General features: G+C 45.0%; 1 protein-coding gene across 1 annotated transcript in view; it reads left to right on the top strand.

Annotated features, from left to right (window-relative positions):
• Positions 1–24672, top strand: part of tubgcp3 (tubulin gamma complex component 3) — a 77264-nt gene extending 52592 nt beyond the window's left edge. Inside the window, 9 exon segments of the mRNA XM_070891811.1 lie at positions 3148–3283; positions 4426–4494; positions 5995–6130; positions 14413–14501; positions 16801–16932; positions 17940–18054; positions 18057–18079; positions 21973–22089; positions 24217–24672. Coding sequence (XP_070747912.1) covers positions 3148–3283; positions 4426–4494; positions 5995–6130; positions 14413–14501; positions 16801–16932; positions 17940–18054; positions 18057–18079; positions 21973–22089; positions 24217–24378 — 979 coding nt within the window. The 3' untranslated portion in view covers positions 24379–24672.
• The last annotated feature ends 1076 nt before the right edge of the window (positions 24673–25748 follow it).

Here is a 25748-nt window from a genome sequence, read left to right as displayed (position 1 = left end):
GGGGTAAGCAAAAGCTTCGTCAAAGAGGTGGGCTTTAAGGAGGAGGGGTTTGCGGAGCTGGCTAAAGGCACGACTGCCAATGGTGACACAAAGTAGGAGGGGTTCATAAAAGGATAGAGTTGGAGGAATGAAATGGTCACACGAGAAAAGTAAGTGGTGTTGTGAGGCTGGGGCTAATGCATGTTGCTGGAACAGGGTAAAAGGGCCATTACCTTTTGATCTAGCCTTGCTGTACTTGTATAGGGAGTGCTCACTGCTGATATTGAGGACCAAGACTGCAAACCTATTCTGTACCTCACCTTCACCTTCCATGGTGAAGCACCTAAACTACTTTTCAAAATTAACCTCTCAACAGCTGGCATTTATTGTGACTAAAATATCCAAAGGTGGTTTTCACGGGTGTGAAAGGGATACGCAGAACCAAAGCTGGAGGCTGACCAAAAGCCTGGAGAAGGAGACAGGAGTTTACGGAGGGAGTTCTAAGGTTCGAAGAAAGTAATAAAGAAAGGAAAGATAGATTACGAAAGTAAACTTGCGCAAAACATAAAAACAGATAGTAAAAGCTTTTACCGATTTATATATAAAATGGAAAAGGGTGACTAAAGTAAATTTTGGTCCCTTAGAAGATGAGAAGGGGGATTTAATAATGGGAAATGTGGAAATGGCTGAGACCTGAAACAATTATTTTGCTTCGGTCTTCACAGTGCCAAAAATTGCTGGTCATGGGAATGTGGGAAGGGAGGACCTTGAGATAACCACTATCATTAGCGGGGTAGTGCTGGATAGGCTAATGGGACTCAAGGTAGACAAGTCCCCTGGTCCTGATGAAATGCACCCCAGGGTATTAAGAGATGGCGGAAGTTATAGCACATGCATTCGTTATAATCTACCAAAATTCTCTGGACTCTGGGGAGGTACCAGCGGTTTGGAAAACAGCTTATGTCACATCTCTGTTTAAAAAGGGGGGCAGACAAAAGGCAGGTAACTATAGGCCGGTTAGTTTAACATCTGTAGCGGGGAAAATGCTTGAAGCTATCATTAAGAAGAAATAGCGGGACATCTAGATAGGAATAGTGCAATCAAGCAGACGCAACATGGATTCATGAAGGGGAAATCATGTTTAACTAATTTACTGGAATTCTTTGAGGATATAATGAGCATGGTGGATAGAGGTGTACCGATGGATGTGGCATATTTAGATTTCCAAAAGGCATTCGACAAGGTGCCACACAAAAGGTTACTGCAGAAGATAAAGGTACGCGGAGTCAGAGAAAATGTATTAGCATGGATAGAGAATTGGCTGGCTAACAGAAAGCAGAGAGTCGGGATAAATGGGTCCTTTTCCGGTTGGAAATCGGTGGTTAGTGGTGTGCCACAGGGATCGGTGCTGGGACCACAACTGTTTACAATATACATAGATGACCTGGAAGAGGGGACAGAGTGTAGTGTAACAAAATTTGCAGATGACACAAAGATTAGTGGGAAAGCGGGTTGTGTAAAGGACACAGAGAGGCTGCAAAGAGATTTAGACAGGTTAAGCGAATGGGCTAAGGTTTGGCAGATGGAATATAATGTCGGAAAATGTGAGGTCATCCACCTTGGGGGGGCGGTGGGGGAAGGGGAAAGAGGAAACAGAAAAAGGGAATATTATTTGAATGGGGAGAAATTACAACATGCTGCGGTGCAGAGGGACCTGGGTCCTTGTGCATGAATCCCAAAAAGTTAGTTTGCAGGTGCAGCAGGTAATCAGGAAGGTGAATGGATGGAGTACGAAAGCTGGGAGGTCCTGCTGCAACTGTACAGGGTATTGGTGAGGCCGCACCTGGAGTACTGTGTGCAGTTTTGGTCACCTTACTTAAGGAAGGATATACTAGCTTTGGAGGGGGTACAGAGATGATTCACTAGGCTGATTCCGGAGATGAGGGGGTTACCTTATGATAGATTGTATAGACTGGGTCTTTACTCGTTGGAGTTCAGAAGGATGAGGGGTGATCTTATAGAAACATTTAAAATAATGAAAGGGATAGACAAGATAGAGGCAAAGAGGTTGTTTCCACTGGTCGGGGAGACTAGAACTAGGGGGCACAGCCTCAAAATACGGGGGAGCCAATTTAAAACCGAGTTGAGAAGAAATTTCTTCTCCCAGAGGGTTGTGAATCTGTGGAATTTTCTGCCCAAGGAAGCAGTTGAGGCTAGCTCAGTGAATGTATTCAAATCACAGATAGATTTTTAACCAATAAGGGAATTAAGGGTTACGGGGAGCGGGCGGGTAAGTGGAGCTGAGTCCATGGCCAGATCAGCCATGATCTTGTTGAAAAGTGGAACAGGCTCGAGGGGCTAGATGGCCTACTCCTGTTCCTAATTCTTTTGTTCTTGTGTGTGGGACCCCAGCAGCTGAAGGCACGGCCCCTAGTGTTGGGGTGAAGGATTGCATGAGGCCAGAATGAAAGGAACGGAGATTTTGGGAGGGATTGTAGCACTTGAGGAGGTGACAGAGATAGGCTGTGGACGGGTGAAAGCACAAGGATGAGAATTTTAAAGTTTGAGACTTGGTGGATCCAGAGCCAGTGCAGGTCAGTGAGGATGAGGGTTATGGCCAAATAAGACTTGGTATGTAATGGGATATGGCAGAATGGTTTTGAATGAGCTGAAATTTGTGGAGGAGGAGAACATCTGAGTAGTGAATGGAGGTAAAGATGGCCGATGCGGAAACCCTCGCCAATCTTTCCTTCAACAGATGGGCTGAGGTGGATGGGAGTAGGCAGTTTTTGTGATGGAGGCGATTATGGGGTTAGAAACTTGAGGTGGAACGGGCCTCCAAGATCGCAGAGAGTTTGATTCGGCCTGAGACTAGGGAAGTTGAGAGTCGCTGGCAATAGAAGATGATGGCTTCAGTCTATTTAGCTGGACTCATCCAGGAACATGTGATCTAATCTCAGTCACAAGTATACGGCAACACATGATTTAATCTCCGTTACACATGTTTGGCAACTCTCTCTAATCTCAGTCACATGTATGTAACGTGCTTGCAGTCTAAATTCATGTGTTCTGTAAAGTTAATCAGATGAGCCACAAGGATAATTTGCATGTTTTATGAATTAAAATGATATTTTTAATGTTTATTGATATTGTACAACTGTTTTATAGGCCAGAGCTAGCGAGATCAGCCTCGACGTTGTATCAGCATAATTTGACTGGAATCCTTGAGACAGCTGTCAGAGCAACTAATGCACAGTTTGATAGTCCGGAGATCCTCAAACGTCTGGATGTTAGACTCATGGAGGTAATTAATAACATGGGTGTACATAAACATTTTCTATGTTTCTATGTTTCTAAAGGAATTATGTGCAGGGCAGGTGATGTAAGCGCCCCTTTCACTGCAGGGGCCAATGTTACAATTGAAGATGAAGACTTCTTTACTGTAATAAGTTTGCAAAGCCTTTGTTGCGAGTGGGCATGAGGCATGTTTTGGGTGATCTTGTACCCCTCGTCACATAGGCTTTGGCCAACATGCTTGGAGTATCCGTCCACAGATCCCTGAAGGTAGCAGGCCAGGTAGATAAGGTGGTTAAGAAGGCATACGGGATACTTGCCTTTATTAGCCGAGGCATAGAATACAAGAGCAGGTGGTTATGCTTGAACTATATACAGAACTAGTTCGGCACAGCTGGAGTACTGTGTGCATTTCTGGTCACCGCATTACAGGAAGGATGCGATTGCAGTAGATGGGGTAGCTTATGAGGATGTTGCCAGGACTGGAATACTTTAGCTATGAGGAAAGATTGGATAGGCTGGGGTTGTTTTCCTTGGAATACAGGAGGCTGAGGGAAGATTTAATTGAGGTGTATAAAATTATGAGGGGCCTAGATAGAGTGGATAGGAAGGACCTATTTCCCTTAGCAGAGGGGTGAATAACCAGGGGCATAGATTTAAAGTAGTTGGTAGAAGGAAACATTTCTTCACCCAGAGGGTGGTAGGAGTCTGGAACTCATTGCCTGAAAGGGATGCAGAGGCAGAAACCCTCATCCCATTCAAAAGGCACTTGGATGTGCACTTGAAGAGTTGTAATCTACAGGGCTATGGACCTAGTGCTGGAAAGTGGAATTAGGCTGGCTAACTTTTTTTCAACTGGCACAGGCATGATGGGCCGAATGGCCTTCTGTGTCATAATTTTCTATGATTCTAAGTATTTATGTTGTGATTTTCAGTGTGTGTATTTTAGTTTAAATGTTCTGTGACTGGAAGCACCTTCAGTGTGATGCCATTTTGGGTCCAAATCATAAGTCATGGTAGGAATTGCAGCACTGAAGTTCCTAATTAGTTGTAAATACAGTAACCCTTTTCCACACAGTGCTCGAATACTGCGACTGACTGGTGGTGATGCCACTTTCTCCAAACTTAGTCCTTTTTTTCCCTCCTTCCTAGATATCGGCGGGAGATACAGGCTGGGATGTCTTCAGTTTGGATTATCATGTTGATGGCCCAATTGCAACAGTAAGTCCACTTACAGCGAAGGGATAATTGTAGAAATCCTTGACATAAACCTGGATAATCCAGCATCTGGGCAATTTATTTTAAAGCTTCTGTTGTCGTGGTTTTTGAGAAGCTCCTTATTTTGTTGGCATTTATCCTGAAGTTGAATTCAGTTAATAATTTACAGGAGCTAAAAGGTTCGCAGTTTTAAAAAAAAATAATACCGGCTTTGCATTGGTGTTTTACAATGATTGTGTTCTTGCTCAGCTTAAAAATAGCTCTTGTAGATCAACACTGAATTATTGTGGCTTTTCTGTACTGTACACAAGGTCATCTGGCAACTGAAATTATTTTGTGAAAGTCCCAAATTAAGATATTTGTAGCCCTGGAGAGAGTGAGAGAGAGTGAATTAACTTTTTTTAAAGTTTTAGATATAACAAATATTGGAGATGAGGGAGAAACTTCTGTTTGACAAGACAGTTCAGGATCAGCTAATTGGGGAACAATGACTCTGATCGCTGTCCAATTGGTGTGTAATGCCAGTGACCGTGAGGCTGACCCATGGGGGCAGTGTGGGGTGAGACTGATCCATAGAGTGGGTGGGGGGGCGGCAGGAGGAGGAGAGTGTGGGGTGAGGCTGACCAATGGGGGGGGGGGGGGGTTGTGCAATGTATGCACCTGTGAGTATGATCACAGGTTGCACAGCTGTTGCTGGTTTACTGGATCGCGCCAAGTGTAAACTAAAATAGTTGTAGGCTTAGTCAGTCATGTGATGTTCACAAGACTCAATAAAACCCAAGCCAACTGGGGATCCACGATGAGGCAAGGTGGATGAACTGGTAATGTGTAGTGTGATTGGTAAATCTTTGTTAATAAACCAACTAGTTCTTAATAGCAATGAATTCTTAATCATATGGGTATGGAGAGAAAACAGGAATCTGGTACTAAAGTTGCAAAAATGATCAGCGATGATCATATTGAATGGTGGTGCAGGCTCGAATGGCCGACTCCTGCACCCATTTTCTATGTTTCTATAGAACCCATGAAGCAAATACATTATGGGGGAGGGGAGGAAAGAGAGGCAAGGAGATTGGTCTCGGGGGGGGGGGGGGGGGGGGCGCATCATGTGATGCAACCTCCTGGAATATATCCAACCAGAGTTGGCCACACGAGAGCAGAGCTGAGTAAACCGACACACCTGGAATATTAAGATTGACGCAACATTTTCTCCTCACTGTGCTTCTTGTCTCTCTGCCCCCCAACTTCCCCCCCCCCCCCTTTTCTTTCTCCCTCTGTCTCGCTCTCTGCTGTCTCACCGTACTGGGATTTGGGCTGAACACTGTTTGGCCATGAATGGGGTCGGAGGGTGGTCAGGGAACGAGGTGGGGTGTGGGGAGGGTCAGGGAACGAGGTGGGGTGTGGGGAGGGTCAGGGAGTCAAGCGGGTAGTGGGGATCGTTCACACTGCCCGAACCTCCAGGTTTGTGCGATTTGTTAATGTGTGCTGTTTGTTGTCTTTCAGGTGTTTACTCGGGAATGTATGAACCATTATTTTAGAGTGTTCAACTTTCTCTGGAGAGCAAAGCGAATGGAATACGTTCTCACCGACATCTGGAAGGGACAGATGTGTCATGCCAAAATACTGAAACAGATACCAGGTACCAGTTTAACTCCCTGCTTTCCCCCCCCCCCCCCCCCGCCTCCTCCTTTTCCCTCCTCATCAGCCTATCCTGAAGGCACCAACTCCTGCTGCAGTTTGATTCTATGACAAAGTTCACTAGGACAGCATGTGTCAACTTGGGCCATGCAGGCAAGCAATTCAACGGTGATGGTATCACAACCAAGTGATCCTACCCTCTCCTGGCACCAGGAATGAGTCACTGGACAGTGATCAGGAATTAGAATCCTGGTTGAATTTTTTTCTTTCTTTCTCCTTTCTCTGTTATTATATTGATCTGGGACTTCTGGGCTGAGCTGATTGAATGGTTGAAGTGTTGCATGGTTGAATATTTAACCTGTGTTGCCATGGGACGGTGTTGAGTCCATTCTTTGCCCTTTTTTTGCTCAATGATGTGATCACGAGACATGGTGGGAATGTGGTGCAATTAGATCGACCTACAAAGAAGGAATGACCTTTTTCTGTGCTCAAGTTTTTTTTTCTTCCGGGTGATGTAATTTCTTAATCCACCAGAGGGCAGCAGAAGACAGAAATCTCAGATTTAGCAAACAACCGAGAGCGTCTTGTTTAGTCACAGTCCCCGAGAGCGGCTCGTTCGAGACCTCCCCCCGAGCTAACAACCAGGTTTGATGCCTTTTGCTATTGAGAGGAATGGAGAGCCAGTTGGACCTTGGGCCCCCTTAACGCTCCTGCAGACCTAACTTGGTGGCATTTTTCACTTTCGTTCCCATTTCTTTTTTTTTCTGTACTTACTAAGCGGGTGGAGTGTTGTGGTGTTGGTCTACAGCTACTGTTATCAGCCATGGTACAGGTGGATTGCACAGTGCAGTCAAACATCCAGGGTTCTTGATCTGACTGGCGCTCGCTACAGGTTGGGGCTTTGGATCTGTGGATTCATTGGGTTGTGGGAACACTTCCTCCGCTCCTTCTGCACCATGCTCCGCTCCAAGGACTAGGCAGGAAGCCTGGGGTTGAGGCATTGGTGGACCACAAGTGGAGGCGGAGTGGTGCGAGTCTGTATTTGGGTCCTTAACATTGCCACCTGTAGCAGAATGCATGAAGACCAATTGGAGATTATGCATGTGTTAGATCTCTTAATTTCCAATGAAATACGAACTCCGATGGTAGTTTTAACTTTTTAATCTTGGCAGAGAGTAACAAGCTGCTGGCTGATTGCCAGTTCCTTTGTCTTACTGAAACCACATGGTCAAAATGGCTGTATTTATGCCTGGATCAATTTACAGAAAAGAACTCTCCTTCTTTGACCTTATTGGCTCAATTGAAAGTCTTTTAACGTTTTAATTGGCTCGCTACCCACGGTCCGAAAATGTCAAGTTGATTGATGGCTTAATGCAACATGCTACCACTCATGTAGCACCTCTGTCTAAATGCAGCCTGTTTGAATTCTCTATCAATCCCCCCCTTTGATTCTTTCACAAACTGAATCATAGAACTTCAGGTATCACTGTTTAACCATTCTACAAAATAATTTCATACATGTTAATAGAGTTTCCTTCTAAAATTTGTTGGTGTTTCGCCACATGTCCGGACTAGCAGCTTCCACACAAATTTACACCAACCCGAGTTCCATCGTGGCCACAATGGAAGTCTGGTTTTAGTAGGTTAATAACCTTATTCCAATTTAATCCAAATCAATATCTTAATTCAACCAGTAAACAACCTTTCCTTAAGCATAACATACTCCTGTGCCACGTACAGACGGTCTGCTGGGACCTGCAAGGTGTCTCACCTGCGGGACAGCAGCTACAGCCGCCTGGTCGCAACAACATTTAATCAACATAAACAAACAATATAAAAGTAAAACAATTACAACAAATAGAATTAAATCTTCCACCAATGAAGTTCCTATTGAACCTAGCCATTCAGTGGCTCCACTCCACAAAGTGAATGATGGGGGTTGCTTAAGTTTTTCTACCTCCTTTTGGATATGCTCCGCTAAGTGGGTAATTTCTTCGGAGCTATCTGGGATATATGTGCAACGCTCAGTTCCGAGTAGGGTGCAAGTAACTCCCTTTTCAGCCAGGATGTAATCAAGGGCCAGTCTATTCTGTAGGGCTACTGTGCGGATTGCTACCATTTCTGCATTGATTTTAACTGGGGCCTCTGAGGTGGTATTGGCTACCTGTTCCACAACGGATGCCATGTTAATGGATTCCCTTGCCAGTTTGGTGGTCCCATACCCAGGGATCAGGATGGCAAAGAACCTCTCTGTTTCTGTGATAGCTCTCTTAGGATGGTGTAAATGTTCCGACAGTGACTTTATATGATACATATAAGGCACAATGTAGGCTAAATAGCAGGATCCCATCCAATTCTGGGGCAGCCAAGGGTAGGTCTTGTGGCCACACACCCAATAGGTGCCATTATATGCAATGAATGTTAGCTGTTTCTTTGTCAACAACACTCCGGGGCCTGTCCAGGGTTTTCCATCTGTTTTATTCAGAATCCCCGTTACATTAAAAATTCCCACATCGGCCCAGTTTGGACGGTTCCGTGGCTTGATTATATTATAATTCCGGGAGCAGTTACTATACCCCATATTTTGGCCTCCTTTGATGTTTCTAATCAGATGGACCGATTCCCCCGGTCTTCCTATTCCCGTTGTATTAGTGATAACAAAAAATGGGGGCCGTTTGGAATTATTGTAGCACGGTTGGTATCCCCCTTCAAAGGTAGTCAGATTGTAACCTGCTGACTTCCATTTACGTGCCCAGTTTTCCGTATCCTGAAACGCATTGCCTGTTTTATTTTGATTAATTATCCACTCAGCCATTTCCGAGATAGTCAAGGAAACTGGCCTCAAGGGAATCCCTCCCTTTGAGTGAATAGAATATGCGTACACACCCAACAACTAGAAATTTTACCTTGTTTGGCATAAATGTATGACATATATAAAAAGGTATTTACATGTAATTCCCTTGCTACCCTACTATTTCCCTTTGGTGCAGAGGGTCGGCTAGTAAGAAGTAGGCCTATGCCTATAATACCTACAATCAATAATACAGTAAATTTATACATTTTCGCAAAAAGTAATTGTCCTTATTAGATTTCAGCTTCAGTTACGGGTGCTCGTTTAACGTGTGAAGCGTGGATCCAGGCTTTCTTTCCTCGGACTTTTAACAGCTGCCTGGGTTGTCAATAACACTTGATAAGGTCCCTCCCACTTGGCATCCAAAGGTTCTTTATGCAACTTTTTCCACATACACCCAGACTCCCGGGATGATGTCGTGTCCTCCTTCGGGTGGATTACCCCAAGCTGCCGATACCTGTCGGAAAACAGAACGAATAGCATTGGTTAAGTTCTGACAGTATGATAACAAAGTGTCACTCATTAAGTGAACATCAGCTTTCTGTAAATCGATAGTTCCTGGCAGCGACATGGGTCTTCCTGTTATAATTTCAAATGGGCTTAGACCTGTAGTTCTGTTCGGGGTTGCCCTAATGCTACATAGCACTATTGGTAGTGCCTGGGGCCATGGTGTTCCTTCAATTCTTCTTTCTTCAAAGTTCTAATTGACCATGTCACCCGACCATCCTCAAAATGCAACGATGAATCTACTTGGATTAAAACGTCCATTCCCAAAAGGGGTTGATCTACTGGGCCTATCCAGACTGGCGTGGTTAGTTCATGTGGACCCAGCCCTATAAGTACTGGTGTTGTCCTTTTAATTTCCATTTTATGGCCTCCAACTCCATAGGCTGTACCTGCCCTACCATCCAACGGCAAAAAGTCTCCATATTGTAGGGGTAAGCATGTTAATTCCGCCCATATGTCTAAAAGACAGTCCACCCTCAGTTATATATAGCCCATCTCCCCTTTGTTGTATTAGTACGAGGAGGTGGGCCAGGGTGGGCTCTAATCGTTTTTTGCTATCCCAAGTAACTCCTTCTGTTGTTGATTTGTCAGTCGCTTAAATGCTTCTATGAGGTCGTTATCTTGTGACAAGCCTGGTTTGTTGGCTGAATTGTATCCCTGGCTGCGTCCTCTTCCCCAGCCACGACCTTTCTGTTTTGCCCTGCACGTCTTGGCCCAGTGACCTTCTTTCCCACAATAATGACATTTTCCGGGTAATTTTCCTAATAACTCTTTCCATCCCATAGCCTGTACAGCTCGGATTTTAGCTCCCATATCCCGATCTAATTGGTTACATCGATCCACCAATGCTGCAAAGGTAGTTCCTCCAGCTTCCCAGTCCGGTAACACTACCTTAAGCATTTTGGACAGTTCTGGCTTTAGACCTGCCACGAAAGCTGCTTTCAGGGGTCCAAACACTTGTTCATCCATTTCCTCATCCGTATGATTCATACCCGAATGTTCTAGCCACGTGCATCTAAACTGCTCGTCATACTCCAGGACCTCCTCTGTTCCTTTCTGTTGGCAAGCTGCAATTTTTCCCCAGTCTGTCTTAGCTGGACTGAAGGCTTGCAGCCAGTGTTTAATCGCCTCCCATCCTACGTCTAATTCTTGCTCATTCTGCCCCAAAGCTTCATCTACCTTGTCGTGCAATTTTCTTCCCTGTGTTTTTGGTACCATTATGGTCAAAATTTGCACTCCATCCCAGGGATGAAGTTGATACATATTTCTTAAGCGGTCCAGTTGGTCCCACGTTTTTACTCCCCCTTTCTTTGGATTGGGCAATTCCTTGGACCATTTATCAATTTTCTCTGGGTCTGCCGGATCATGAACTAAATATTCCGCATACACCCTTTTCTTTGTTTTTTTGGTTCCGCCCTCATCCGCAGTCTCTTCTGATTTGACTACAACTTGTCTTTTTTTAAACGGGGCAAAGCGCACCCCTAATTCTTCATCATCCTCCGACACTGTATTGTCGGAGGATTCAGAAACCGTATCTATTCCTCGGTCGTGTCTTCGGGTTTGTGCTTTTAATTTATCCAAACATGGGTACCCTGGGAATTGATCAATACATTTTCCTTTTCCTATTACTGTCTCTTGACCTAATGATTTTTTCCATTCTTTAATTTCACCTTTAAGATCTTTAACTTCCACTTCCAGCTTTTCAAGTTCAAGCTTTTTCTGTCGCAGCTGTGTACAAACAGCTTGCAATTGATCCTTTGTACTGGTCAGTTCTCGATCATGTTGGGAACGCATTATAATTTCATTCCGGTTTCGAATCTGGCCCATAACCGCTAGGGACCATCTAGTTCGCTCTTTATTTTTCATACGGGTCGTTTTTCCCCAGACCCTTTTAATCTCGTCCAAGGACCATTGTCCTTTGGAGGTTCCGTACTTTTGTTCAATCTTAATACAGGTTTTAGATAAGTTGAATTGTTGCTCTATGTATTCTTTCAACTGTTCGAGAATCTCATCTGTCGAGAAACTTCAGGTGGTGCCTGCCCACCTTTAACAGTTGTAGGCAATTCTTTGCTCTCATCTCCTGCTTCTTTACTGGGGTCTCGAGTCGTAGGCTTTCTAGCCGATCAATAGGTCGGTGATTAATTAACTAACACACCGCCGAACTTAAACGTCTATGCGACCTCGAGCCGACTACCAACCGGAGGGTTCGTAAACCGGAGGCTTTCGGAATCACGTAGAAGGAGAGGCGAATTTAGACTTTTGACCGAGGACTTTTATAAAGAGGAGTCCTTACCTCAGTATGTGGGTCCGATGTCCAAAATTCAGTTTCTTTCCTCAGCGATCGTGTTCGTGATGCCAAAATTGTTAGATCTCTTAATTTCCAATGAAATACGAACTCCGATTGTAGTTTTAATGTCACTTAATCTTGGCAGAGAGTAACAAGCTGCTGGCTGATTGCCAGTTCCTTTGTCTTACTGAAACCACATGGTCAAAATGGCTGTATTTATACCTGGATCAATTTACAGAAAAGAACTTGGCTCAATTGAAAGTCTTTTAACGTTTTAATTGGCTCGCTACCCAAGGTCCGAAAATGTCAAGTTGATTGATTGCTTAATGCAACATGCTACCACTCACGTAGCATCTCTGACTTGTTGTCTCTGAATTTTCACAGCCTGTCTAAATGCAGTCTGTTTGAATTCTCTATCACATGGATGCACCCTATCCTCCAGTACTGAAGGGACTGTGGCCAGGATACCCTGCTCCACATATTCTGGTCACGGCCCAGCATCCAGCCATTCTGGACAGCAGTTTGGGAAATCACCATGAAGGATCTTGCAGTCCTATAGGATCCAGCTCACTGTTTGCTCCAGCCAACTGGAGATTGAGATGACCCAGGAATGAGCAGCTTTGAACAGAGTGTGCAGCTTCCCCAGTGAGGTATAATTCTCAGAGTGTGGCAGGTGCTCTGTACAGACATATCCCACTCTGAGACACTGATGCTTTGGGCCTCTGGAGCTGGATTTTTAAATCTTGCACAAAGTAAATGATGGCTTTGAAGGGAGTGGGGAATGGGTTGAAAGGTTCAAGTGCCGTTGGGCTGCTGTGAAGATCTTAAATATCTTCTCTTCAATGATTGCCAAACAGATGCAAAGTTCAGCAGCCACAGACAGTGAATGTTACGGGTGTAATATTGAACCCATGTGTTGAGTGGTGAATTTGGGATTTTTATATCTAAATTTGGGGCTGGATTGCTGGACTGACTATGTGATGGTTGTGGGTTTTGTCAGCTCATTTAACTCTAGCTGATGAGGTAGCAGCAGTTCTCTAGTTTTGTATTTAACCACATGCCTTTTAGAAAGGTCTCTGTCAGTGCAGGCTAGTTAACAATCAATGCGTGAAATTAATGGTAAGAAACTGCCAGCACACTTCATTGCCTTATGAAAAATTGATCCTCCCAAAAAAGGAAAATTGGTTCACAATCAAATTACTGTTTCCTGTAAGCCTCATGTCTTCAGATCTATATCTGGGGAAAATGCTTGAAACTATCATTAAGGAAGAAATAGCGGAACATCTGGATAGGAATAGTGCAATCAAGCAGACGCAGCATGGATTCATGAAGGGGAAATCATGTTTAACTAATTTACTGGAATTCTTTTGAGGATATAACGAGCGTGGTGGATAGAGGTGTACCGATGGATGTGGTGTATTTAGATTTCCAAAAGGCATTCGATAAGGTGCCACACAAAAGATTACTGCAGAAGATAAAGGTATGCGGAGTCAGAGGCAATGTATTAGCATGGATAGAGAATTGGCTGGCGAACAGAAAGCAGAGTCAGGATAAATGGGTCCTTTCGGGTTGGAAATCGGTGGTTAGTGGTGTGCCACAACTGTTTACAATATACATAGATGACCTGGAAGAGGGGACAGAATGTAGTGTAACAAAATTTGCAGATGGCACAAAGATTAGTGGGAAAGCGGGTTGTGTAGAGGACACAGAGAGGCTGCAAAGAGATTTGGATAGGTTAAGCGAATGGGCTAAGGTTTGGCAGATGGAATACAATGTCGGAAAGTGTGAGGTAATCCATCTTGGGGGGGGGGGGGGGGTGGAGAAACAGTAAAAGGGAATATTATTTGAATGGGGAGAAATTACAACATGCTGCAGTGCAGAGGGGGTCCTTGTGCATGACTCCCAAAAAGTTAGTTTGCAGGTGCAGCAGATAATCAGGAAGGCGAATGGAATGTTGGCCTTCATTGCAAGAGGGATGGAGTACAAAAGCAGGGAAGTCCTGCTGCAACTGTATAGGGTATTGGTAAGGCCGCACCTGGAGTACTGCGTGCAGTTTTGGTCACCTTACTTAAGGAAGGATATACTGGCTTTGGAGGAGATACAGAGACCATTCACTGGGCTGATTCCGGAGATGAGGGAGTTACCTTATGATGATAGATTGAGTAGACTGGGTCTTTACTCATTGGAGTTCAGAAGGATGAGGGGTGATCTTATAGAAACATTTAAAATAATGAAAGGGATAGACAAGATAGAGGCAGAGAGGTTGTTTCCACTGGTCGGGGAGACTAGAACTAGGGGGCACAGCCTCAAAATACGGGGGAGCCAATTTAAAACCGAGTTGAGAAGGAATTTCTTCTCCCAGAGGGTTGTGAATCTGTGGAATTCTCTGCCCAAGGAAGCAGTTGAGGCTAGCTCATTGAATGTATTCAAGTCACAGATAGATTTTTAACCAATAAGGGAATTAAGGGTTACGGGGAGAGGGCGGATAAGTGGAGCTGAGTCCACGGCCAGATCAGCCATGATATTGAACGGCGGAGCAGGCTCGAGGGGCTAGATGGCCTACTCCTGTTCCTAATTCTTATGTTCTTATATATGTCCTCGCACTGTTTAAGTTTATTCCTTTGCTTTGTCTTCACAGAGCTATCAGAGGTGCTCCACCAGTGTCACATCCTGGCATCACAAATGGTGCACTTTGTGCATCAGATGCAGTATTACATCACGTTTGAGGTAGGCCCGATAAGGGTCACACAACACTTGTAATTTTGTTACTGCACCAGGTTTCTGTTTAAAATGCATTCCACGTATTAATGTTTCTGCAATGACAAAGGTTTACGCCTGTTGCAAAACAAATGTGTAGGCTTAAATCTTAGCTTCAAGTTCTCTTTTATTAATGAGTAATCTCTGACCATAACTATCTATTCATTCCTCTTCTGCACACACTGTAAACATATCGCCAGCGCTACATGATGCTGTTTCCTCGTTTGTGTCACTGACACCAGCTGAAGTGAGGGTCCATTTTTCCTCCCCCCCCCCCCCCGGGTGACATCAGCTGTGATGATGGTCCATTCACCCCAACCCACACCCAGTGACATCAGCTGAAGTAAGGGTCCATTCACTCGCCCCCACACCCCTCGTGTCACCAGCTGTTGTATGGATCCGTTCAACCCCCCCCCCCCCGACCCTGTGTCACCAGCTGTAGTGAGGTCCATTCCTTCCCATGTGACACCAGCTGATGTGAGGGTTCATTTTCCTCCCCCCCCCCCCCCCCCCCCCAACCAAGTGACACCATTTGCAGCGAGGGTCTGTTCATGACACCAGCTGTATTGACGTTCCATTTGCCCCCTACACCCCCCCCTCCCACCTTGACACCAGCTGTAGTGACGGTCCATTCAACCCCCCCACCCCGTGTCACCAGCTGAAGCGAGGGCCCATTTGCCCCCTCCCACGACCCTCGACAACGTGGACCACTTCCCATGCCTCGGGAGCCTCTTATCAACGAAGGCAGACATTGATGCGAAGATTCAACATCGCCTCCAGTGGAGCCTTCGACCACCTGAGGAAAAGTGTTCGAAGACCAGGCCCTAAAATCTGCCACCAACCTCATGGTCTATAGGGCTGTAGTAATACCCCTCCTCCTGTATGGATCAGAGGTATGGACAGTGTACAGAAGATACCTCAAGTCGCTGGAGATCTATCACCAACAATGTCTCTGCAAGATCCTGCAAATCCCCTGGGAGGACGGGAGGACAGGCGCACCAACATCGGTGTCCTCGCCCAGGCCAACATCCCCGGCATTGAAGCATTGACCACATCGATCAACGTTGCTGGGCAGACCACATAGTTCGCATGCCAGACACGAGACTCCCTAAGCAATTGCTCTATGCGGAGCTCCTTCATGGCAAACGAGCCAAAGGTGGGCAGCGGAAACGTTACAAAGCCTCCCTGGTAAAGTGCGACATCACCACTGACACCTGGGAGTCCCTGGCCGAAGACCTCCCAAGGTGGAGAAAGTGCATCTGGGAGGGAATTGAGCTCTTCGAATCTCAACGCCGCGAGTGTGAAGAGGTCAGGCGCAGGCAGCGGAAGGAGTGCGCGACAAATCAGTCTTTTTCCCCCACCCTTCCCCCGACGAATGTCTGTCCCACCTGTGACAGGGTCTGTGGCTCTCACATTGGACTGTTCAGCCACCAAAGGACTCGCTTTAGGAGTGGAAGCAAGTCTTCCTCGATTCCGAGGGACTGCATATGATGATGGTCCAGTCTCCCGCTCGTGACACTAGCTAACGTGAGGTTCCATTTATACCCCCGCATCAGCAGCTGTGGCGAGTCAATTCCCCCCCAACCCCCTTGGACACCATTTTGGAGTGAGGGTCCATTCACTCCCTCGTGACTCCAGCCAGCTGTAGTGGGGGTCCATTCGTCCGCTCCCCCGTGAAGCCAGCTGAAGTGATGGTCCATTCCCCCTCCCCTCATGACGCCAGCTGATGGGAGGGTCCATTTCTTCCGTGGCCACCCCCTCCCGTGACATCAGCTGTATTGAACATCCAATCACCACCACCACCACCACATCCCCATGACACCATTTGTAGTGAGGGACCATTACTACTACCCTTGTGTCACCAGCTGTAGTGAGTCCACCCCCCCCAGTGTCACCAGCTGAAGTGAGGGTCCATTCTCTCCCTCCCCCGCCCCTCCCTGCTCCGGTGATACCCGCTGAAGTGAGGGTCAGTCCACCCCCTTTCCTTCCCCACCCCGTGACACCAGCTGTAAGGGGCTATTCACTAGGGGGAGTCACTGGGGCCTGGGGTGAGATTGACGCCTGGGGCTTGGGAGCGGGGAGAGACTGATGTCTTGGGTGGGGGGGTGTGCGGGGAGGGAAAGAGAGTGGGGGGGGGGATTAACCTAAGGGGTGACCTTTTAGAGATTAAAAATCAGTAAATCTTGGTAAAATGTAAACTTGTACACCTGGGAGTGAAGTAGCTGTGCTGTAATTGCAGGAGAGCTGAGGTTAGCTGTGTTTCTCGCAGGTGTTGGAGTGTTCCTGGGGTGAGCTTGAGAATAAGATGCAGCTGGCACAGGATCTCGATCACATCACGGCTGCTCATGAAGCTTTCCTCGACACCATAATCTCTCAGTGTCTGCTGGACAGCAACTCTGAAGTAAGTGGTATGAGTTTGGTCCTTGTTGGTCTAACTGGGGATCAGGAATTTGTGCTTGGGACGGGTCCAGGAGATGGGCTTGTTTTCTTTGGAAATTAGGAAACTTCAAGGTGAATCTAATTTAAATTTTACGGTTATGAAAAGTCGACAAATTTAAACCAGGCAAATTGTTAATTAAGGTGATGAATTTCAACCCCCAAGGACATGAGCTAAAACTGTCAGAAGTAAGTTTCTAATTTTCACTGGCAGGATGGTTGAGTTGTTGAGCAAATTGAAACAATACAAAAATAAGTTAATCAGACGAAAGGCACATGTTCTTCTATGATTCTAATTTGCTGCATTGATGCAGAGAGAGGCATTGAGGGATGTGCTCACTAGGTGGTCGTTGGGGCACCTGAAAGCAAAACAAAAGGAAGATTGAGCTTTACAGGTCTGTTGCTCAGTTATTTTCTCAAGTGCTGTTTATCCTGAGTGAGTGGGTTAACTTCCAACAACAATTTCTCATTGGGGAACTGGGGACAGTCATGTTCAGCAAATAAATGATGATTCATTTAATAGCACAAGGGGTGCCTTGGGTGGGGGGCAGGGTGTCGGCCTGTGACCCGGGGGAGGGAGGGATGGGGGTTAGGTCAGCCTGTGATGCAGGGGGTGGGTCACCAAGACTGCCGCTGCGCGCTGTCCTGTCCTGCGCATGTCTGAGACGCCCTCGTGTAGGGGTCTCTCTGACTGCTCGCACTCTAGGTCATGATTTATGAACTCCAGGGAGCTGGAGTCACTGGGTCAGGTGATCACCCTGCGGGCAGTGCAAGTCCATGAGGAAGGAGATGGGGGGGGGGGGGGGGGGGGGGGGGGGGGTAGGTGTGAAGCCGTGTCCAGCTATGATTCTAAGGCTAGTGCAGCAACACGGGCCTTAATTTGGGGATTCTGAATGGCGAGGAGCTGAAATGCTATTTATGTCTGTTGACTGAGAATTATACAATTTATGAAACTTATTTGTGTCATTCAAGGAACTTGTGACGCAGCTTCGAGCACTCTTCGATCGAATCCTGGAGTTTCAGACTGCTCAGGATGACTTGTACCGGTCAGCCCAGCAGGAGCAAGAACTCCGGAAACAGTATGCAAATTGCAAAAGGAACGGCAAGCAGAGGTATGACGGATACATTGCTGAGAGCTTTCTGCGTCCCATAGGTGTAACGGATTGATAAATACAGATTGAATCGTTTTCATTTATTTAGCACCTTTCATCTCAGGATATCCAAAAGTGCATGACAGCCAGTGAAGTATGTTGTCACTATAGTAACATAGAAACATAGAAAATAGGTGCAGGAGCAGGCCATTCGGCCCTTTGAGCCTGCACCACCATTCAATATGATCATGGCTGATCATGCAACTTCAGTACCCCACTCCTGCTTTCTCTCCATACCCCCGATCCCTTTAGCCGTAAGGGCCACATCTAACTCCCTTTTGAATATATCCAATGAACTGGACTCAACAACTTTCTGTGGTAGAGAATGCCATAGGTTCACAATTCTCTAGGTGGAAAAAGTTTCACCTCATCTCGCTCCTAGGTGGCTTACCCCTTATCCTAAGACTGTGAAACCTAGTTCTGGACTTCCTCAACATCAGGAACATTCTTCCTGCATCTAACCTATCCAGTCCTGTCAGAATTTTATATGTTTCCATAAGACCCCCCCCTCATTCTTCTAAATTCTAGTGAATATGAGCCTAGTCGATCCAGTCTTTCTTCACATGCCAGTCCTGCCATCCCAGGAGTCAGTGTGGTGAACCTTCGCTGCACTCCCTCAATAGCAAGAATGTCCTTCCTCAGATTAGGAGACCAAAACTGCACACCATACTCAAGGTGTGGTCTCACCAAGGCCCTGTACAACTGCAGCAAGACCTCCCTGTTCCTATACTCCAATCCTCTCGCTATGAAGGCCAATATGGCATTGGCTTTCTTGACTGCCTGCTATACCTGCATGCCTACTTTGAATGACTGATGTACCATGACACCCAGGTCTCGTTGCACCTCCCCTTTTATTAATCTGTCACCATTCAGATAATCTGCCTTCCTGTTTTTGCCACCAAAGTGGATAACCTCACACTTCTCCCCATTATACTGCATCTGCCATGCATTTGCCAACTCACCTAACCTGTCCAAGTCACCCTGCAGCCTCTTAGCATCCTCCTCACAGCTCTCACTGCCACCCAGCTTAGTGTCATCTGCAAACTTAGTGTCAAGTCCTTCGTCTAAATCATTAATATATATTGTAAATAGCTGGGTCCCAGCACTGAACCTTGTGGTACCCCACTGGTCACTGCCTGCCATTCTGAAAAGGATCCGTTTATTTCCATTCTTTGCTTCCTGTCTTCCAACCAGTTCTCTATCCACGTCAATACATTACCCCCAATCCCATGTGCCTTAATTTTGCACATTAATCTCTTGTTTGGGATCTTGTCAAAAGCCTTTTGAAAGTTCAAATACACCACATCTACTGGTTCTCCCTTATCCACTCTGCTAGTTACATCCTCAAAAAAAATTCTAGATTTGTCAAGCATGATTTCCCTTTCATAAATCCATGCTGACTTGGACTGATCCTGTCACTGCTTTCCAAATGCGCTGCTATTACATCTTTAATAATTGATTCCAGCATTTTCTCCACTACTGATGTCAGGCTAACCGGCCTATAATTCCTTGTTTTCTCTCCCTCCTTTTTTAAAAAGTGGGGTTACATTAGCTACCCTCCAATCCATAGGAATTATCCTTACCAGTTTGGTTAGCCCAATCTATATGTAGATTAAAGTCACCCATGATAACTGCTGTACCTTTTTATTCCTTAGTCTGCATCCCAGAGTACTTATCAGGCCCTGGGATTTATCGGTCTTCAATCCCATCAATTTCCCTAACACCATTTCCTGACTAATAAGAAGTTCCCTCAGTTCCTCTTTCTCGCTAGATCCTTGGTCCCCTAGTATTTTCAGAGGTTATTCGTGTCTACCTTAGTGAAGACAGAACCAAAGTATTTGTTCAATTTGGCTGCCATTTCCTTGTTCCCCATTATGAACTCGCCTGATTCTGACTGCACGGGTTCATGAGTCTTCACTAATTAGTCTTCACTAATCTCTTTCTCTTGACATATCTATAGAAGCTTTTTGCAGTCCGTTTTTATGTTCCCTGCAAGCTTACACTCATACTCTCTTTTCCCCCTCCTAATTAAACCGTTAGTCCTCCTCTGCTCAATTCAAAATTTCTCCCAGTCCTCAGGTTTGCTGCTTTTTCTGGTCAATTAATATGCCGCCTCCTTGGATTTAACACTATCCCTAATTTCCCTTGTTAGCCACGGTTGAGCCACCTTCCCAGTTTTATTTTTATGCCAGACAGGGATGTACAATTGTTGTAGTTCATCCATGTAATCTTTAAATATCTGCCATTGCCTATCGACCGTCTACCCTTTAAGTATCACTCACCAGTCTATCCTAGCCAATTCACGTCTCATACCATCAAAGTTACCTATAAGTTCAGGAACTTAGTCTCTGAATTAACTATGTCACTCTCCATCTTAAAGAATTCTACCATATTATGGTCACTCTTCCTCAAGAGGCCCCGCATGACAAGATTGCTAATTAATCCTCTCTCATTACACAAGACTCAGTTTAGGATGACCTGCTCTCTAGTTGGTTCCTCGACATATTGGTCTCGAAAACCATCCCTTATACACTCCAGGAAATCATCCTCCACAGTATTGTTACCAGTTTGGTTAGCCCAATCTATATGTAGATTAAAGTCACCCATGATAACTGCTGTACCTTTTTATTGCACGCATCCCTAATTTCCTGTTTGGTGCCATCCCCAACCTCACTTACTGTTTGGTGGTCTGTACACAACTTCCACTAACGTTTTCTGCCCTTTGGTGTGTCGCAGCTCTACCCATATAGATTCCACATCATCCAAGCTAATGTCCTTCCTTAATCTCTTAGCGTTAATCTCTTTAACCAGTAACGCTACCCCACCTCCTTTTCCTTTCTGTCTATCCTTCCTGAATGTTGAGCTCCCAGCCTTGGTCACCCTGGAGCCATGTCTCCGTAATCCCAGTTACATCATATCCATTGATAGCTATCTGCGCAGTTAATTCATCCATCTTATTACGAATGCTCCTCGTATTGAGACTGAGCCTTCAGACTTGTTTTTTTTAGCACTCTTTGTCCTTTTAGAATCATGTTGTTGTAATGTGGCCCTTTTTGATTTTTGCCCTTGATTTCTCTGCCCTCCACTCTTGCTTTTCTCCTTCCTGCCTTTTGCTTTTGACCCCTCTTTTTTACTTCCCTTTGCCTCCCTGCATAGATTCCCATCCCCCTGCCATATTAATTTAGCCCCCCCCCCTCCCCCCTCCCCCCTCCCCCCCCCCCCCCCCCACCCCCCCCCCCCCCACCCAAACAGCCCTAGCAAACACTCCGCCTAGGACATCGGTTCTGGTCCTGCCCAGGTGCAGACCATCCGGTTTGTACTGGTCCCACCTCCCCCAGAACCGGTTCCAATATCCCAAGAATAACCTAGCCAAATGGTAGCTAATTTATACACAATAAGGTCCTGCAAGCAACAGTAGTATAACGGCAACAATTTGTTGTTAAAGATGTTGATTGAGAGATAAATATTGGCCTGGATACCGGGGAGAAATTCCCAGGTCCTCTTCAAATAACGGCCGTGGGATCTTTTATATCCACCTGAGAGCAGGTTTAACACCTCACCCGACAGTGCGGCTCTCCCACAGCGCTGCCGCTCTTGCAGGCAGGGGGTGGCTCCGAAGGAGAAATTTACCTGCTAATTAACGTGATTCCCAGGAGCACTGTGTGGGGTACAAAGCAGAAAATTTGTGATTTGACTCTCTTCCCAATGCACTACATTCATGCTCAAGATAGTGTTGCTGCCAAAGCTTTGATTACGATGTCATTCTATCACCTGGTAAAATACTGTAATGTGCATGTCTGATTATTGGTGTCCATGTGATATGACACACTTTTTTTTTTTTTCTCCCTTTTTAGGGTAAATGGGGAACATCATCAGCTGAAGAAGAGGCAGAAAATAAAAGAATTCAAGAATTCCGGCATTTAATTCCAATATCGTGTTCCAAAATACGTGTATGCTCACTTTTCTACCAGGTACGTGCTTTCAAATTGTGTCACAATGTACTGAGTGCAATGAATGATCCACTGGAGACTCAGTGCCAGAGTCACTAATAGCTGCTTATTTGTAAAAATATTTTAATTTATACTCAACGCTAATATATTTTGTGAAAGCCCTGCATGTGAGCAACTATTTATGCAAATTTCTGCCTTAATTTGTCCACCACAATTCATAATATCTTGCATCTGATTGGTTCAAATCCAAATTTATTAATTTTGATTCCGACTGATTAATTGTAACTCACTCACATTTATATTTTTTAGGCAAATCATAAAGGTCACAGCTCGGGAGTGGGGGGTCCCTTGTACTGGTCACAGCTCGGGCGTACAGGTCAGGGTTCAGGGATCCTTGTACTCTGGGTGGATGGTTATTTTTCCTTTTTGCGGGGTAGTGTTCAGATGGTTTATTTTCAGTTTAGCTGTCAGTCTAGAAGGTGCAGGAGTCGGGAGCTTAGGTGCAGCACTGCCTGTCCGACTTGCAACAGTCCTGTGTATGCTTAGCATACTTGGCACTTAGAAAAGAATAATAGGATTGGGCAGAATTGACACGGATTTATGAAAGGGAAATCATGTTTGATAAATCTGCTAGAGTTTTTTGAGGTGGTAACTAGCAGAATAGATAAGGGGAACCAATGAATGTGGTGCATTTGGATTTTCAGAAGGTATTTGATGAGGTGCTACATAAGAGGTTTTAAACAAAATTAGGGCTCATGGGATTGAGGGTAATATACCAGCATGGATTGGTTAACAGACAGAAAAGAGAGTAGGAATAAACGGGCCATTTTTAGGTTGGCAGGCTGTAACTAGTGGGCCGCCATAAGGATCGGTGCTTGGGGCCCCAACTATTCACAATCTATATCAATGATTTGGATGAGGGGACCAAACATAATATATCCAAGTTTGCTGAAGATACAAAGCTAGGTGAGAATAGAAGTTGTGAGGAGGGTGCAGAGACACTTGAAGGGGATATAGACAGGCTAAGTGAGCGGGCAAGAACATGGCAATAGGAATATAATGTGGAGAAATGTGAAGTTATCCACTTTGGTAGGAAAAATAGAAAAGCAGAGTATTTTTTAAATGGTGAGAGATTAGGAAGGGTTGGTGTTCAGAGGGACCTGGGTGTCCTTGTACAAGAATCACAAAGTTAACATGCAGATACAGCAAGCAATTAAGAAAGCAAATGGTATGTTGGCCTTTATTACAAGAGGATTTGAGTATAAGAGTAAAGACATCTTACTGCAATTATATAGGGCCCTGGCAAGACCACACCTGAAGTATTGTGTACAGTAATGGTCTCCTTACCTAAGGAAGGGTTTACTTACCATTGTGGGAGTGCCACAAAGGTTTGCTAGATTGATTCCTGGGATGGAGGGGATTGTCCTGTGAGGGGAGATTGTGTAGACTAGGCCTATATTCTCTGAAGTTTGGAAGAATGAGAGGTGATCTCATTGCAACATACAACATTCTTACAGGACTTGACAAGGTAGATGCAGGGAGGATGTTTTCCCTGACTGGAGAGTCTAGAACTAGGGGTCACAGACTCGAATATGGGGTTGGCCATTTAGGACTGAGATGAGGAGAAACTTCTTCACTCAGTGTGGTGAGTCTTTGTAATTCTCTACCCCAGAGGGCTGTGGATGCTCAGTCTTTGACTATATTTCAGTATATTCAAGATGGAGATATAGATTTTTGGATATTCAGGAAATCAAAAGATACGGGGATAATGCAGGAAAGTGGAGTTGAGGTAGAAGATCAATCATGATCTCATTGAAAGGCAGAGCTGGCTTGAGAAGCCGAATGGTCGTCTACTGCTCCTAATTCTTAGGATTTTGTACACTATCCCCAGACCTATTGAACTAGACTACACTCCCATCTGCTCTATGGAATGCATATCATTCAGAGAGTGCAGAGCAGCCCAGAACATTTCTTCTCAGAACATTTTTGAGATCCTTTTTTGTCACATTAACTAATTTAGTGTGGAATTGCAGCTTCGAGCAAAGCTGTCCTGTGAAGGTAATTTATTTTGAATGTACAGTACCCAGAAGTTTAGAATGTGTCAACGCTGACAGATTTAATGTAATTATTCTTCCTTTCTTTTCATAGGACATTGTTCAGCAGTTCCTGGTACTATTGACAAAAAGTCCTGATGAAAGTCTCCGTTTCCTTAACTTCAGGCTAGACTTCAACGAGCATTACAAAGCGAGGGACCCTCGGCTGCGTGCCTCACTGGGCAGCACCAGGGGTAAACGCAGCTCTGCAATGTAAGCTGCTGTCCAGAGACATTTCTACCCAATATCGCTCGGGCTACAGTTACATTTACCCTGGAGCTTTCTGCTCTTTCTGCCATCCTGTTATAAACCTATGTTTGCACTGGTTGCCAGTGATGTATTGCACCACTGGGAGGGAGGGAGGGAATAATTAATCATCTGTTGCTGATAAAATGTTAAATCCTTGGAGAGAGAATTATACTCCACGTTAGTGTAAGTTATTTATAATCCATGAATGTTTTATTTGTGAATTAAACTGAAGTTTGTTGCGTTTGGCATTTCTTTAGCTTTACATGCAGCTTTGCTGACTACTTTTCAGTGTGTACAGAAAGGGTATTATTCATCGAACTAAACTCGCATTTTATTTTACTTTAAACTGCTAAAAAAGACAGTTTATTCAGTAACAAAAAATGTTTTTTTAAGAAGCACTTCCTCGTTTTCAGGTATATATCCTAGAATGGCAAGTTTGGAGTTCATTTTTAAAAACTCAGCATATACAATGATTAAAACACTCAGTTTCTACATTGTGTAGATAGTTTCAATTTTCTTTTATTGTCTGTAAAATAAGTCTGATGAACTGCGATGCTTTTAAGGGGTGAAAGAAATAACACATTTCCTCTCCCTTTTGTGTGAAGTGCTTCATCACCCCTCAATGGCCGAGTTCTAATTTTAAGGTTGCAACACTTCAATTAAATTACCCCTTAATCTTTTATACTTGAGGATAAGCCCAGTTTATGCAACTTGTCCTCATTAACCCTTTTACCCCAGGTATTATTCTGGTGACCCTGCGCTGCACCCCTTCCAAGGCCAATGTATCCTTCCTGAGGTGCAGTGCCAACATCTGGTGAGAGTCACTTGCAGCTTCTCATACACTGCCTATGGGAGCAATCCATATAAGTCCCTTAGGCTGCAGCCTTTCTGGTTGGTACCTTTGTCTCTCTTCTCCCAGTCCTCATCATCCTCTTAAAGAATAGGAACAAAGGAAATCCAAGAGTGAAATATGTTACTTCCATGAAATTTAAGTAACTTTTAAAATTGTATGTCAAGTCAAGTGGGTGGTGATTTTGTGGAAGACCTGGATACAGTTTGTACATTATTATTGACCAGACTGAGTGGTGAATGGATACAAGTGTTACAATAGAAAAGTACGGGTGATTGTAAATGCTTGGAAAGTGAATATATCAAAGACCTACACTCTCATCAACATGAATGGGTAGATGAGAAATATCTTGAATATCTTGGCTATCAACAGGCTATTGCTTTCGGCCTTTAACATCCTACAGGATCAGTATCAGCAATAGTCCCCACTGTGCTAACTCTGCCCTGGGACATTGTCCTGGTGTCTGGAAACTGACGGAGACTAAGGGG

This window comes from Pristiophorus japonicus, chromosome 10 (assembly GCF_044704955.1).
Source record: "Pristiophorus japonicus isolate sPriJap1 chromosome 10, sPriJap1.hap1, whole genome shotgun sequence".
Lineage (NCBI taxonomy): Eukaryota > Metazoa > Chordata > Chondrichthyes > Pristiophoridae > Pristiophorus > Pristiophorus japonicus.
This window is presented reverse-complemented; position numbering and strand designations above follow the sequence as displayed.